Source organism: Squalius cephalus, assembly GCF_949319135.1.
Source record: "Squalius cephalus genome assembly, chromosome: 17".
Classification (NCBI taxonomy): Eukaryota; Metazoa; Chordata; class Actinopteri; order Cypriniformes; family Leuciscidae; genus Squalius; species Squalius cephalus.
In genome coordinates, this window is record NC_137138.1 from 18,218,016 (window position 1) to 18,235,001 (window position 16,986).

Below are 16,986 nucleotides of genomic sequence, written 5' to 3' on the forward strand. Positions count from 1 at the left end.
TTAATATAGTGGGTACGATTTCTCCAAACAAAATTGAATAAAAGATTATCTATTATTTTACAAGTTTTATTGTCTAAATGTAGAGCTAAAGCTGCATATGTTAATCTAGATAACCCTTTAGCTTTAGTAAGCAAGACCCTGCCTTTTAATGAAATATTTCTTTGGAGCCACTGGTTGAGTTTTTTACGGGTTTTGTCAATAGCAGGAATAAAATTTTCAGAACATCGTGTGGCTTGATTCTTAGTTATTACAACTCCTAAATATGTGACTTTTTCTCTGACAGGAATATTACAAATGGATGAAATATCGCACTCTGTAATAGGTAATAACTCACACTTAGATATATTAAGGTATAAGCCAGAAGCTTTAGAGAATGAATCAATTACCCCTAGAGCTACTGCAACTTGATCACTATTTTTTAAGAAGAGAGTGGTGTCATCGGCCAACTGGCTGATGATCACATCCCTGCCTGCAATTGAGATACCTACAAGGTTGCTTTGCTTGATATGGTCTACTAAGAGTTGAGGTGCTAATAAGAACAAATAGGGAGAGATGGGACAACCTTGACGTATACCCCTTTTGACATCAAATCTAGAGGAAGTCCCATGTTTTAATTTAATTGAACTGTTGGCATTACAATATAAAGTTCTAACTGCATCACTAAAAAAAGGGCCAAAACCAAATCTTTCCAGACTAAGAAAAATAAATTTGTGCTCAAGAGTATCAAATGCTTTGTAGAAATCCAAAAATAAAATATAACTTTGATCCGAAATCAGATAAGAATAATCAAGAACATCTAAAACTAATCTAATATTGTTGGAAATATGTCTGTTCTTCATGAAACCAGATTGTGTTTGATCAATAATCGAGTCAAGGACGGTCTTAAATCTCTCAGCAAATATACACGCAAGTATTTTGTAGTCATTGTTTAAAAGACAGATAGGACGCCAATTATCAAAAAATAATAAATCCTTTTTTGATTTCGGTATCAAAGTAATAAGACCCTGATTTAAGCTTGGTGGAAACTGGCCAACAGAAATACTTTCATTAAATACGTTAAGTAAAAACGGCGCCAGTTTTGGAGCAAAGCACTTGTAAAATTCTCCAGTAAGCCCATCCGTCCCAGGAGATTTGTTATTTTTTAATCGATCAATTGAATCTGTTATTTCTTTAATACTTAGAGGTTTGTCACAAAGAACTTTATCTTCTGGTAGTATACTCTTAGGTTTATCAAGAGAGGCAAAAAAGGAGGATGTTGATTGTTCAGAATAATTAGAGGTATAAAGCTTACTATAGAACATTGAGCAGAAATTAGAAATCAGCTTCGAATCAGAGGTAACGGTGCCATTAATACTGATTTGGTGTATAGTGAAGGGTTACAAATTTTAAATCTATTTCAAATATGCTTCCATACATAACATCACGGTAAAGAATATTGTATTTAGCGTTTAAGGTTGAGATAATGATTCTGCTCAGCAAAGTTGCAATTCCTGTTTTCTCCTTATTGTCTTTAATGGCTCTTGGAGTCCCAGTTTCACTCAGAGCCACAGCCCAGACATTGAATCGTTGGGCTGATTGGATTAGCACATATGCATTTGAATGGTTATGCTGATTGGATTGAGACTGGTGACAGACCCTTAGTCTGGGGCGGGTTCCTTAACCTGTATACTCATTTACATGCTTTGTTAAACCTCAATGTAAATCCCTCCCCCTAAATGTCTATAAATTTTCAAGGCAACTGTCTTGAGTTAGACTTGGAAGAACACTACAGACGACACACAGCGAAGATCCCAATAAATCACTTCTGCTTATCCCAACGTCTCCTGGTCTTGTGTCGATGAAAGAAAACTTTCCAACAATTTGGTGCCATGACCCGGATGGAGAAAAAGGAAACTCAACAAAGAACTTCAAGCTCAAAGATCTGAATCTTGAAACTTCAAGCTCAACAAAGATTTCCAGACTGAATCTTTCAGCTTCCTCCAGATTGAAAACTTCAAGCTCCAAAAAGATCTCAAAGACTGAATTTTTCCAGACGGAATCTTTCTCTACAAACGAAAGACTTGGTGAGTTTCACTCCATTCAAAGAACCTTTGCAGACCAGTACAAAATTGTTTTCCTCTGCGCCATTCAGAGAAGTAGTTAACAAACAGCTGTAGAGTTTGGTTAACTAAAGATAAGCCTCTAAAATTTGCTTTTAGAGATGAAAGATATCCTCTGCCAGGCAGGGAAGATTAGCAGTACATGTTAATATTTGTGTGTATCCTCTTGCTAGAGAAGATCTATCCTCTGTAAGCTAGAGAAGATTAGTGTCATGTGCTAATAAGATTGTACCCTCTGTTTGTAAGACAGTAGAGAGAAGTTTTAGTGTTTTGTGATTGTGAAGTAACAAAGGAAGTCACAAAATGGTTAGAAGGAATGCTAGGCTGATTCCCACAACGGAGAAAGTTGGATTAGCTATATGGACAGACAATGAGTTTAAGTCTTTGTTAGGAGAATGCATGGACTCAATCGTGACTGAGGAAGTCAGATTGAATTTGACAAAGAAATTTGGCATTCACCCAGACAAAGTATGGTCAATTGAAGATTGTAAAAAGATACTAGGAGCAAGTATTCGCAAGAACAATGTGAAAGCCATTATCTGTTGTCACAGAGAATTTAGCTTATCCATTGCACAAGAACAAGCTCAGTGTATTGCTAAGTTAAAAGAACAGAACAAACAATTGCACACTCAAGGGTCCTCTTTCAAGAAAACGGTGGGCCTCAAGGCCTCAACCAAATGTGACTCAGAAAACCAACAGTCAGATGAAAGCTATCCTGATTTACAGTCTTTTGATAGAATAGAGGACAATGTCAATGCAATGATGAAAGTGTAAATGCAGTTGAAGTGTGTGGAGCAAGACAAAAGGCTCAGAATAGGAGAAAAGGGGTTAATCCAGTTCCATCTGCAACCCCCATACAAGCAGTCAACACAGCTTTAGGTCCTAAAGATATTGAGAGAATTGCTGAAAGTTTGCCATCAGTGCAAAGAAATTTTTCTGAGTTTAGGAGAGAGTTGTCCAAAAAGATGCGACTCTACGATATGTCTCTAGCTGAAGTCACCCAGCTAATATCACAGATCTTGACTGAGTCAGAATTCAATGATTTTGAAAGTGCTGTAAACAATTCTGAACTGCAACAGGCCAGTAAAGATGAATTGAGAGAGGAAGTTCTAAAAGTAGTAAAGGACATTATTGGACCGAACGTGGACTGGTCAAAGCTCACTAGTTGTTTACAGAAGAAGGGTGAAAATGTATGTGAGTACACAGAAAGATTTTGCCAGACCGCTGCAGCTTACAGCGGGATTGTTGACACATCAGAGAAGGTGTTGGATGATAATGGTCCTTTAGTTCGGACATGGTTTCAGGGTCTTTTGAGAGAAAAAATGCATTGCCTTACTTAGAATTAACATGGTCCAGTAGAACCCTGCAAAACAACTTGGACAGGTTAGCTACTTGGGAAAGAGACTCTGATATCCAGGCAAGAGTAAAAATTGCAGCAGCATCCTTTAAGGTCAACTCAGAGAAGCAACAGAAACGCAAATGTCCTAAGAGAGAGGGCAGCTGTAATTACTGTGGTAAATATGGGCATTGGATGAATGAGTGTAGGAAAAGCAAAAATAACTTTAAAGAAGTTAACAAGGTTACTCAGCTTCTGCTTAGCCTGCTTGATACTCTGAAGCAGCCCCTTTCCTCCTCATTAAACTCATGGGGCAGCTTGATAAGGTGTTAACCATTTAGGCTGTGAGTGCTTAATTTCCCCAGAAACAACAACAAAGATGAAAGACTGATTTTTGTTTAATAGAACAAAAGGAAAGTGTCTGTTCTCAGCCTTTCTTTGGGGGACCCTGTTTAAGAAAAACTCACAGCCTTGAATGTTACACCACAGAATAGTCCAGTCAGCCACCAGTCCTGTATTATGATGTATATTAAGACTGATGTTTCACTGGAGAATGGAAATGTGCCAATTTTCTCACACACTGTACAGTGTGCACACAACAGGGACAGAATAGGACACACAGACCAGTGCGGACCCCATGGAAGAACCAAAGTACAACAGGCCTCGGGGGTCAGCCATGTGGTGAAGATCTCCTCATAGGTTTCCCCCTCAGTAGTTTATCCCCACCTCACTGGTCCATAGGTGTCGAATCAATTAAGACTAGGTTAAGAAAAAAAAAATCACAATGTTTACTGTAATATAGTTATATGTAAAAAAAAACGATATGGTCACCAGAAGTTTACTTTGATAAGAGTTAGACGTAAAACCACTATACGATCAAATGACTTATGGAAGAATGAAGTCTATGCATGAATACTGCTAGTCTGCTGTTTCTTTGTTTTCTTGTGTTACAGGTATGTGTTGATGTCTTCGCAAGCAGAAACCCGGTGTAAAGCATCACCTAAGATTTCCATGAACAAGCCTCATGAGGGACGAGTCATCAGAGCGACTCTACGTGGGAAATGGACTCTACAGGAAACGGACTTCACAGCAATTCAGGCACCATGGACTTTCAAGACTTCCACTCTTATGCTACATGGTTTTCTGTGTAATCATGTAGTTTATACGACATTTTACACCCTGCGTCGTATGTGTCAACAGTTATGGTTTTGAGAAGAACTATGACACTCATGTAAATCAAGGACACAACACAGAATAAGTTATATGTGCCTGTGACGATCAAAAGTTACAAGAATGAACTTTTAAGTGTTTAAATTTGTATATTATGTGAGAGTTTTTTTAAGAACTCTCAAACGGGGCACTGAAGGGTTAGCCTACACATTTTAAATCTATTTCAAATATGCTTCCATACATAACATCACGGTAAAGAATATTGTATTTAGCATTTAAGGTTGAGATAATGATTCTGCTCAGCAAAGTTGCAATTCCTGTTTTCTCCTTATTGTCTTTAATGGATCTTGGAGTCCCAGTTTCACTCAGAGCCACAGCCCAGACATTGAATCGTTGGGCTGATTGGATTAGCACAGTGGTTCTCAAAGTGTGGTACCAGGCTCCGTCTAGTGGTACGCAGAGGAATCACTGAATTTCGCACGTAAGATCAAACCGGTGTGATCTTTTACTGTCTATTGTGTGATCAGTCTTGGCTGGTCCCTGGAGCGTACGATACGATTACACCGGTGTGAGTAGAACGGTCAGTGCATCACGTGATCAACTGCTAAATTCATGTGCTTATTTGCAGTTGGCTGGCGCTGAGCCAGAGACGGACGCGCGCCACAGGCGCTGTCAAATATCACAATTATTCAGTGTTTTTAACCACATAATGTTTATTTTAGGTTTCAGACATTTAAATTCGCATAACTACTAAAAAAAAATACATTTAGAATTTGTAAAATACACACTGATGTCTATGGAAGCGGAAATAATAATAATTTCCATTATAATTAGAAGACACGTTTTATTCATATCAGATTGTGTAAGAAACACATTGTGTAAGTTCCAGTTCACCGGCCACTTACTTTCATGTATTTCGGGAGAAGTGGATGAATTCACGTGCTGTAAATCCAACAGATCCGATTCTCTGAATGTGGCACAAACTAACATGACGGCGCATATAGCTCAACTAATGCGATTGTTATAAAGGTGTTTAAACAACATAACACTTCCACTTGCATTTATTTGACAATCGGAATATCAAATATTTCATGCCATAGCTAACAAATTTGTGAATATTTTAAATAAAAAAATTAAATAAAACTGCGGTGTGTCACGTGACAAGCAATGACGCGTCACCATGGAAACAATAAAGTGATCAGTTCTAAATAATGATCGCCTTGAAAAACTCACAGGGGTTAGCCAGAATATTTTAAATGTACGTTTAAAAGGGTTAAATATGAATACACAGCCTGTGGGGTTTTTTTTTTTGTTACAATTTTAAGTACAGTAGGCTACAGTTTTTATTTCACTTTTAGGTGCAAGACATTTGAATTGAATCATTATTTAAGTTTTTTATTTACCTGTATGTAGCAGCACAGTGCAGTGTTAATGTTCAAACTGTGTTTTTACAATGTTTAAAGTGGCTGACAATAATAAATATTCTTATTAGAAATTAAGCTGCCTCATTTTTGAGCTGTGCATAACTGTAGCTGAATAGTTAGGCCTACTACGCTACTGTATTTTCATATTGGTCATTATAGTGGTACTTAGAGAGCCAAATATTTTCTGAGGTGGTACTTGGTGTAAAAAGTTTGAGAACCACTGGATTAGCACATATGCGTTTGAATGGTTATGCTGATTGGATTGAGACTGGTAACAGACCCTCAGTCTGGGGCGGGTTCCTTAACCTGTATACTCATTTACATGCTTTGTTAAACCTCAATGTAAATCCCTCCCCCTAAATGTCTATAAAATTTGCAAGGCAGCTGTCTTGAGTTAGACTTTGGAAGAACTGCAGCCACGTCAACGCGAAGTCCTCAATAAAGAATAACTTCTTGAACGTGATCCCAATGTCTCCTGGTTTCTGCTCGGACGAAGGAAAAAGTTTCCAACAATAGTATTGTAATTAGCATGTTGTTTTTCCAAGCGGAAAAAATACGCAGAATTTTGCTCCCCCTCCTCGAGCCATTTCTTTCTGGAGCGAATAAAAGCGCCCTCAGCTTTTCTTTTATAGATCTTGTCTAATTTGTTCTGCAATTCTGCCACTTAATTGATCTTCATTTGTAAGTATATCTAACCCCTTTTCCATAATAGAAGAAATGCTTGAAATAACATTATCCTCCTCTGCCCTTCCAGCCCGGATATAGGAACTACCAAAAGACCTTAAAAATTTTGAGGATTTGTACTTAAATAACTCCCAATTATTTGAATAAGAATTTTCTGTAATAGCTTTCTTTAGATAGCAATCAAGTAAGCGATTAATTTCTAGCTTAACAGTTTCAATTTTTAAATACGAGTTATTGAGCTTCCAATAAGACGTTCTGGAGATTCCCTTGTCTAGTGTGAAAAAATTAATTCGTATCATAATTGCTTTATGGTCTGTCAAAGGAGTCGGGTGAACAGAAACTGAAATATCTTCTTTATTTAAGTCCTTTGATATCAACCAGAAATCAATGCGCGAGTAGCTACTAAGATTCTTGTTGGACCAAGTGAACCCTGAATCATCTGGAAATTTTTCCCTCCAAATATCTATTAAATCATATCTATCCAAAAATAGATTTAATTGCTTAGATGTCAATGAATCCTTGCCAGGGGGCCAGCGATCAATTTGGTTATTAAGAGTAATGTTAAAATCCCCACCAACAATAACATATGCACAAGGAAATTTAGACAACCAGTGTTTCATTCTGCTTTCTATCAAGTTAAGTAGTCGTGAATTTTCTGCATTGGAGTTGTAGCCGTACATATTAATAACTAAAATCGTAATATTAATAAAAGATATAACATGTATAAGAAAATGACCATTACAAATCAAAGTACTATAGTGCTCTGCCACGTCATAGCCTGTGACGTGGACACGATGAAGATTTTAAACACGGAAGATGAAAATAGCGTAAAAAAAATCTAATTTAACCATTTTCCCCCTACTATTAAATCTAACAGCTAACATTGTCTTCAATGTTGTTCAACACTCAGTTAAACTCTCAGAAAATTTGGTTTAGGTTTTCATGACCCTTTAACAAACGACACACGTGAGAGCTAGCATTGGCATTGCCGAAGTACATTCAGACCATCCCCAGATTACACTCTACAAACTTAAAATTATTGTCAAAAATAAGGAAGAATAACTCCAGACAATCTCACAAAACAAAGTATACATACCGACGATGCTACGTCAGACACGAGAAGTCGACATGCCATGAATATAACAGACTTGAACAGACCGCTGAAACGCGCATGAAGTGTGTGCGTGTTTACTTCCGAACTACAGATCACGTAATAGGACATTTAGAACCATGCGATCTTAAAGTGAACATGACCTAAATAGAAACATAAGAAATGCATATTCCTGGAACACATTAGAATTCTGTAATACTGACTAAAACTAAAGCATGTTTATCTTCTGTAACTTTAAACTTAATGCTTATTTACATTTTCTTACTCATAACAAAATATATAACATATATAACACACATATATACACTCACCTAAAGGATTTTTAGGAACACCTGTTCAATTTCTCCTTAATGCAATTATTTAATCAACCAATCACATGGCAGTTGCTTCAATGCATTTAGGGGTGTGGTCCTGGTCAAGACAATCTCCTGAACTCCAAACTGAATGTCAGAATGGGAAAGAAAGGTGATTTAAGCAATTTATGAGCGTGGCATGGTTGTTGGTGCCAGACAGGCCGGTCTGAGTATTTCACAATCTGCTCAGTTACTGGGATTTTCACGCACAACCATTTCTAGGGATTACAAAGAATGGTGTGAAAAGAGAAAAACATCCAGTACGTGGCAGTCCTGTGGGCGAAAATGCCTTGTTGATGCTAGAGGTCAGAGGAGAATGGGCCGACTGATTCAAGCTGATAGAAGAGCAACTTTGACTGAAATAACCACTCATTACAACCGAGGTATGCAGCAAAGCATTTGTGAAGCCACAACACGCACAACCTTGAGGCGGATGGGCTACAACAGCAGAAGACCCCACCGGGTACCACTCATCTCCACTACAAATAGGAAAAAGAGGCTACAATTTGCACGAGCTCACCAAAATTGGACAGTTGAAGACTGGAAAAATGTTGCCTGGTCTGATGAGTCTCGATTTCTGTTGAGACATTCAGATGGTAGAGTCAGAATTTGGCGTAAACAGAATGAGAACATGGATCCATCATGCCTTGTTACCACTGTGCAGGCTGGTGGTGGTGGTGTAATGGTGTGGGGGATGTTTTCTTGGCACACTTTAGGCCCCTTAGTGCCAATTGGGCATCGTTTAAATGCCACGGCCTACCTGAGCATTGTTTCTGACCATCTCCATCCCTTTATGACCACCATGTACCCATCCTCAGATGGCTACTTCCAGCAGGATAATGCACCATGTTACAAAGCTCGAATCATTTCAAATTGGTTTCTTGAACATGACAATGAGTTCACTGTACTAAAATGGCCCCCACAGTCACCAGATCTCAACCCAATAGAGCATCTTTGGGATGTGGTGGAACGGGAGCTTCGTGCCCTGGATGTGCATCCCACAAATCTCCATCAACTGCAAGATGCTATCCTATCAATATGGGCCAACATTTCTAAAGAATGCTTTCAGCACCTTGTTGAATCAATGCCACGTAGAATTAAGGCAGTTCTGAAGGCGAAAGGGGGTCAAACACAGTATTAGTATGGTGTTCCTAATAATCCTTTAGGTGAGTGTATATATATATATATATATATATATATATATATATATATATATATATATATATATATATATATTTTTTTTTTTTTTTTTTTTTTATCTGAAGCTATTTCAAAAGATCTCTTCTACATTATGTGTTTATTCATGCTTTTATTCTAGAAATCACATGTCCCAATCCTCGTGTTTTGGAGAATGGAGAGGTGACCCCATTTAAAGACAGGTACTATGTAAATGACACAACCACCTACTCATGTCATTTCAATTATAAGTTCCGTGGTTCGGCGGTCCGTGTTTGCAAGCCTAATGGGAAGTGGAATGGAACCACACCAATCTGTGGACGTGACTGTGAGTAATTGCCATTATTTTCAGCAGTTTCCATTAACTAATCAGATATAAAAATGCTAATTTAGTTCCTGGTCTAATATCTCTCCATATATCAGAGTCCTTGAGTTTAGCTTAAAAAAATGTTGTACTGATGTGTGATGTGTATTCTGTTGCATTTTTATCTGATGTTATGTGAGTTCAACACAGTTTCAGCAGAAATTTCTCTCCATGAATCTGCCTAGATCAAATGGAGATCCACAGATCTTCACTTCAATTTGTCTTTTTGTTACTTCCTCACAGCTGATCACTGTCCTGATCCTGGCGTTCCCCCTGGTAGCAGTCGAACAGGCCACGTGTTTAACATTGACAAGAAAGTCACGTACCGCTGTGACAGTAAATTGACCTTGATTGGTTCCAAAGAGCGAGTCTGTCTGGATGGTGGCCAGTGGTCAGGGACAGAGCCGCAATGCTACGGTGAGTCTTCTGATCGGTACATTGAAGCTCCAAAATAATGTGCCTTGTATGGACTTGTGTTCTCAAAAATAAGAGATTTTGCTTTTGAAATGTGGCTTTTTTGGATAATGCACCTATAATGTTGTTGTGTAAATATTGTGCAGCACATTTCACATACGACACCCCAGAGGAAGCATCAGAAGCATTCAGCAGTTCTCTAAAGTCAAATCTAGCAGTTTCTCAACAGTATGAAGGAGAAGGTACATCTGTGTGGTTTAAAGCCTTAATCATATTTATACACAAACGCACACGTTTTTTCATCGTCATTAATAATTGGCGTGCTCAGAAAAATAAAATAATGTGAATCCATAACGTGAATGCCTTGTTCCTTCTGTCTTTAGATCAGCAGGGGAAGAAAATAACTTTGGATAAGGGTGGAAAACTTGATATCTACATTGCTTTGGATGTATCTGACAGCATCGACAAGGAAGATTTTGACAAGGCAAAAGAGACCGTTAAACTGCTTATAGAGAAGGTATGTCCCCCAGAGGTTGATGTAATGTAAAGTTGAAACCACTTATTTTTTAGGCTACTGATGCCGATAATGAAGTTTTCTTAAATCATTCTAAGCAGTCATTTAATTGCTGTTATTTTTGATGTTAAAGGTTCTGTAAAAATTCATCTGTAAAAATACAAATATTTGAAAAGGAAGCATTACGATTGTGATGCTGTCAATAGTGAACTTTTAACCTCACATTCTTATCGTAAGCCTCCAATATGAGCCTTAAACGGTTAGTTCACCCAAAAATAAAAATTCTGGTCCAAACCCGTAAGACTTTGGTTCATCTTCGGAACACAAATCAGCATGAGAGGAGACCTATAGCCTACTTAGCCCACACACACACCTATGTACCTTGACAGTTTTCAAGTATGGGGTCTCTGCGGAACAAAAGTGGGCGTTTCTAAATTTGTGGGTGTTTTCAAACTGGTGGGTGTATATAAATCAATGAAAATTATGCCCTTCACCCGACCCCACCCCTAAGACCTACCCACACTGTGACGTGGACAAATCAGGTAACGCGGTCGAAAACGCCCCTCTGTTGATGGCCTTGCCCACTGATCTGGTAACTCCTATTACTGTCCTGGAGAGACATATACTTGTAGTTTTCTGCATTTGGCTCAGAAATGGATAATAACGCCTGTCGAGCACCAAGCTCGCGTCTCAGGCAATGCTGCCCTCTTCCCGTGTAGGAACAGCCCTTCCTCCAGCGTCAGGCCGCCACAGCAGGCCCTCAGCAAGCCAGGGCCACACCGCAGATTCAGTCCCAGCCAATTCGCACTTTCAACCCCGTCTGCTCAACCTCGTCAGATCATAGCTCAAATCCTTCTAGTTTTCAGTCGCCACACCAAAATAATTAGTTTCAGCGTTCCCCCATAGACGGCGCAAATTAAACGATAATTAGCTCGAGAAGCCAACATATTATTATACTATTTATACTTTTATTTATTCATTTTTGACTGCTTCTTCTAGAGCTTTAACGCTACAAGCATCAAACTCGGCTGTTCTGACTACTGTATTTTTTCTGAAGGACATAATGCTGTCCACAAGGGGGTTTCAGGATAAGACATCTTTCAAGTTCACTCTTTACAACTTTGACAAATAAATGCATACCCTGATAATAAAATGTTATGTTTAGGGTTCCTACCTACGCAGTTTGTAAAGTGGAATTTAATTTGAGTTATTTTCAGGTCTGGATAAGTATGGGAAAAGAGAACTTAAAATTAAGAATTTCTAAAAATAAAATTAAGAATTTCTAAAAATAAATGTATCATACAAACAGTGTGTTTAGAACATGTATAGAACATGTATAGTTAACCTCGATGAAGTGCTATTGGAAGACATGTTGTCATAGCTTCTTGGTACATAACGGCTACCGTAGTTGCAACACGCATTTGAAAAAGCGAGGCGCTAGAGAGCACTATTCGTTTGAATGCAAAATACAATTTCCCTGCTTGATGGGTGAAATTCCTACACAGTATACCTTTAACCAAGGATAAATCAAGGGTCGAGAGTCACATCAATTGAATTTCTGGCCATTAGATACAGTTAATTTCCAGGCCTCACTGCCAAAGGAAAATAGATAATTCTGGTCACGTCCTCCACTCAGCATTACCGCAGCTCCTCCAGTCATTGCGCTGTTCATGCCCGTCATGCCCGTTGGCTTCACCCCCAGCCTCCCAATCTTTACTTTTCCCTCCTGCCACCACCAACTCTCTCCTTTCCGTTGCCTCCAGCTCCTGTTGCAGACGCTAGCGCGAGGCTGCCTCCACTTGCGACACAGGCTCACTCGTCTCATTTTCATCCACCATTTCCCACTTGTGCCTCTTTCCATGTCCCTCTCCAAGCCCCAGAGGCCGACCCAAGCATGAGGCTGCCTCCGCTGGCAATCACAGCCTCGGCTCCTCTCCTCTACATCTCTCTTTCAGTCTACATCCCAATATTCACTTTTCACCACAACACCACTCCTCGTCACCAATTCAGCCGTACCAATCCCTTTTAGCCTACTTACATTTTAGAAGCTCACAGGCTAAATTCCCATCTGACTCCAATTGCTCCGTCACACATTTCTGGTTCCAAAAACACCTCAAATCCATTTGATTCAATCTGGTATCCCAGCCGAACACTTTTCCAGTCGTTCGTTTGGCATAGGTGCAGCAACCACAGCTGCTCAAAAAGGCTTCTACCAGCAGCTTCAGATTCAAACACTCAGTCGCTGGACGTCAGAGGCTTTTAAGAGCTATATTCAATCCAATCGCTTCCACATCAAAGAAGCTCAATGAACCCTTATCAGCTAAATTATTCAGCTCCTGCTTATTCTCACACACTCAAACCTATAGGATCACCATATACGCCTCAATTAACACCACCAATCCACTAAAATAGTGAAAATATTTCTACTTCACTGCCGGAGCAGTGTCTTCCCACCTGCTCCAACAGGAGCTCTATTTCTCTGGCCAACTTGCTTTCACTGCCGCAGCAATGTTATCTCCTCCGCTCCTGCAGGAGCTCAGTTTCTAAATGTTCTCCACTGCCACATCAGTGATGTCCTCTTCGCTCCCTTCGGAGCTTAGTTTGGCTAATTTTGTCCACTGCCTCAGCAGTGATGTCTCTTTTGCTCCTGCAGGAACTCCGTTTCTCTGGCTAGTTTTCTCCACTGCCGCAGCAGTGATGTTTTTGTCCAATGATGCGAGAACCCCCCTGGTCCACCGACTAACCCCTCCGAACGACACACTATCAGCCCTGTGCTCCGCAATTTTTGGCCGTTGACAGTAATGTTCCTAGCTGCTGTCCCGTGTTGGTTTGCAAATTTTTGGGGGAGTACTCTGAGTTTGGGCCAAAATACACCAGCACACTTTATATGACACTTCATCGCTTTATATGATGAACAGACTGAATTTAGGCTTTTATTCTCATATAAACATTCATCAATTCACACGTGTGGTAAACGGACACTCAAGCATGTTCACTTAACACACGAGAACCAATGAGGTTCCTTCTCATGTGTCAATAAAGTACGGTTGAGCTTCTGTTTATGTTCATTGATCAATGTTTATATGTACAGTAAATAAAAGCCTAAATTCAATCTGTTTATCATATAAAGTGATCTTGTCTCTTTAGAAATTTTGGACTAAACCGCTCCATTCATATGGATTAGTTTTACAATCTCTTTTGAAGCGTCAAAGTGGTAGTTGCGTTGCCTGTCTATGGAGGGACAGAAAACTCTCAGATTTCATCAAAAAGATCTTAATTTGCTTTCCAAAGATGAACGAAAGTCTTACGGGTTTGGAATGACATGAGGGTGAGTAAATAAAGACAGAATTTTTATTTTTTGGTGAACTATCACTTTAAGCCTTAAGTTTACTTCGGTTTTTAAGCATACGCGAGGGTCCACATACCGTGCACGTGATGCAAATTTTGTCACCACCTGATTTTTATTGACTTTGTATGCGTAGGTTGCACATGCGCATTGTATTTGTTTTGCACTAATCCGTTGTTCCACAACATGGGGCAACACTGGTTGCCTATCCTTAAGTAAGTAGGCCTATACTTTGGCCTTTGATGCGTTTCAAGAGGGGAGTAGTCCCCTACAATCCACAGTATACTTGCATTCTGCTCTGGAACGATCACGGTTCACAATCCAAGCAATTACCGGAGGATGAAATCAAGTCGAACTCTGAATTCTATCATAATGAAAATCCTGTTTCACATAATGGAAGCAAAATGCATATGTTGTTTCATGTGGACTTGAACTCTTTATGTGTTCATGCAATCGTTAAAGTGCCCCTATTATGCTATTTTAAAGTTTCCTAATGTTGTTTTGGAGTCTCCTACAAAGGTCAAAAAACGGTTTAATTTCCTCATAATATACACTTGAACATCAACACATTTTCAATGAATCTCAAACGACTCGTCAAATGAATCAATCTCTCTAAATCCCGCCTTTCCACAAGCTACTGCTCTGATTGGCCAGACAGCTCAGTCTGTTGTGATTGGTTTATCGTGTACAGCGTGAATGACTGATGTGAATGACTGGTGTAACATAAACGTTGGTAAAAATAAATCTTGATCCATGCTTAATCTTTCCTCAAAGTAGTGAGAACGACAGACAATCTGCATTAATAGACACAGTTATAGGTAATAGTGGCCCACAAACTGATTAGCAGAAGTATTTAAGTGAGACAGAGATAATGTGAGTTAGCCAGTTAGCAGGAGACCAACACAATATAAAACTCAAAACTAAGTATTTTGAACACCATCTATCAAGAGCAAGCGATGTGCGAATCCTGCATTGAACTCTGAGATTTGAGAAGCAGTCATCAATGAAATAAAGGGAACACAGCAAAAGTTTAGGATTATACTGCAATGATATCATTGTAAAGATTAATTTTAACCACTGATTCTTCACATGCTCGTCCTTGGGCAGTGAAAAAAAAAAGTGGCTTTACCTTCACATTGAAGAGCATGTCTTCTCGACATGATGCTGTCCAGTATCCACAGGAATCAGCTGTTGGTTTGAGGTTCAAGTTTTCCCTGGAGTCTGCGCGCGCAATAAGTGGGCGGGCAATATGCTAATGTTTCGTCTTGACGTCACAACGAAACGGCTTATGACTGGTTTGAAGAACGATTCATTTCATTGACTCAGAGTCGACTATTACTTTTGAAAGACAATAACTTTATATACAGTGCACTTTCAGATTTAAAACTTTGCAGGATGTTTTTCATTCACTTAGAGCTATGTTACACACTACATGAAATATCATTTTCAAAAATCCATAATAGGGGTCAACTTTAACATCTTGATATTTTGTTGTTCATGCTGTCATTAATGCTAACATAACCACATTTCAATCCAGCATTTAGATTGGATAACCGACAGATGGTGCTTCCAACTCTGAATACTTATTGCTCTTTCCCAAAAGATTAGTTATTACCAGGTCTCCCCAAACTATGAGATCCTGATATTTGCTACGGACGTTCACCGGATAATCTCTATGAGGGACTTTAAAACTATTACAGATAAAGATAAGCTACAGAAGGTTGAGGACAAACTGAACAATTTTAATTATGAAGGTAAGTAGTACGCCTCTTATTGTATACATTGAAACAGTCATATTTAAAGATGATAATTACAGAAAAATGAGCCATGCCAAAATAGTACATTTAGGGGTACAGCAACTTGTTAGTTCATTTATGTAAGTGATGAAAGCAAGTTGTCTGAATAAATTTTGGAAGACTTTACATATACATACATATACAGTATATATATACAGTATATATAAATATACAGTATACAGTATATATAAATATATATAATATGTAGAGCAACAATTAAACAAATCATATATTCTTTAGAAAAAAGTTTATCATTAACTTTGCTGGTTGTAATGTTTGTTTTTGATGTTTTTGTGACAGATAAAGGTGAACGCTCAGGTACCAATATCGCCAACGTCTATACAAACATTTATGAGAGCTTGAGAATAGAGGAGCTCAACGATATAGCGACCTTCCTTGAGACCCAACACGTCATCATTATGTTCACTGATGGTATTTACATCTATTCCATTCATAATGTAAACTCGTGCTAAATCGGCCCAAAGTCCGGCATCCGACCAGTGCGGAAGGTCTTAACGTGTTACTGTCCTTTCTCAAGTTAAAGTATTTTTTGATTAAATGAAATACATTTGAATATGTATTCTCTCGTTATTTCATCTGACTCCATAAATGAAAAGGTTTTAATGATACCTGTGGATCATTAATTATGAGCGAATGTTTGACTATTCCGTTTAACTCTTCAATGAAAATAATGTCAAAGTCAGTTAGAATAATCAAATGTAGCAATTTATTATGTCAGGTAAATGTATCATGCCAATTTCATAATCAATTCTAAGATAATCAATACAAAACATCAAATTCTCTGGAATAACGAAAAGAGATGCATACTCAACATTAAGAAATACATGAGGCTGAGAGATCTCTCTCTCAGCCTCACAGCCAATCTGAGTTACAGAAAAGGCCTCGATCTCCCTGCTGCATTTCATTAAATAGCCAGGACCTCTTTCACTTGGATAGATCTTTTAACAATGGAAATTTGCATTCAGAGGTTACACCTTTGGCTGTAGGGAGACCATTTGTCTAGAGGCCAACCCCTCCTTGTGTGCTAGTTATCCATAAACTCTCAAAAACCTTATTACCTTTTGTTTTACTTATTTGGAAATAAGACATTTGCACCAGTGACATTTTAAATGATACCAAACATACTCTGTGATAATCATTCACATTAAACTATACATTTTCTTGGGTGAATTCAGGTG

General features: G+C 38.6%; 1 protein-coding gene across 1 annotated transcript in view; it reads left to right on the plus strand.

The window, feature by feature from the left end:
• The window catches only part of LOC307144831 (complement factor B-like), a 33,526-nt gene that overhangs the window by 11,069 nt on the left and 5,471 nt on the right, over positions 1–16,986 (plus strand). The window contains exons 3-8 of the mRNA XM_079847414.1: positions 9,496–9,681; positions 9,961–10,134; positions 10,278–10,373; positions 10,515–10,648; positions 15,595–15,745; positions 16,088–16,219. Coding sequence (XP_079703540.1) covers positions 9,496–9,681; positions 9,961–10,134; positions 10,278–10,373; positions 10,515–10,648; positions 15,595–15,745; positions 16,088–16,219 — 873 coding nt within the window. The remainder of the gene's footprint in view (positions 1–9,495; positions 9,682–9,960; positions 10,135–10,277; positions 10,374–10,514; positions 10,649–15,594; positions 15,746–16,087; positions 16,220–16,986) is intronic.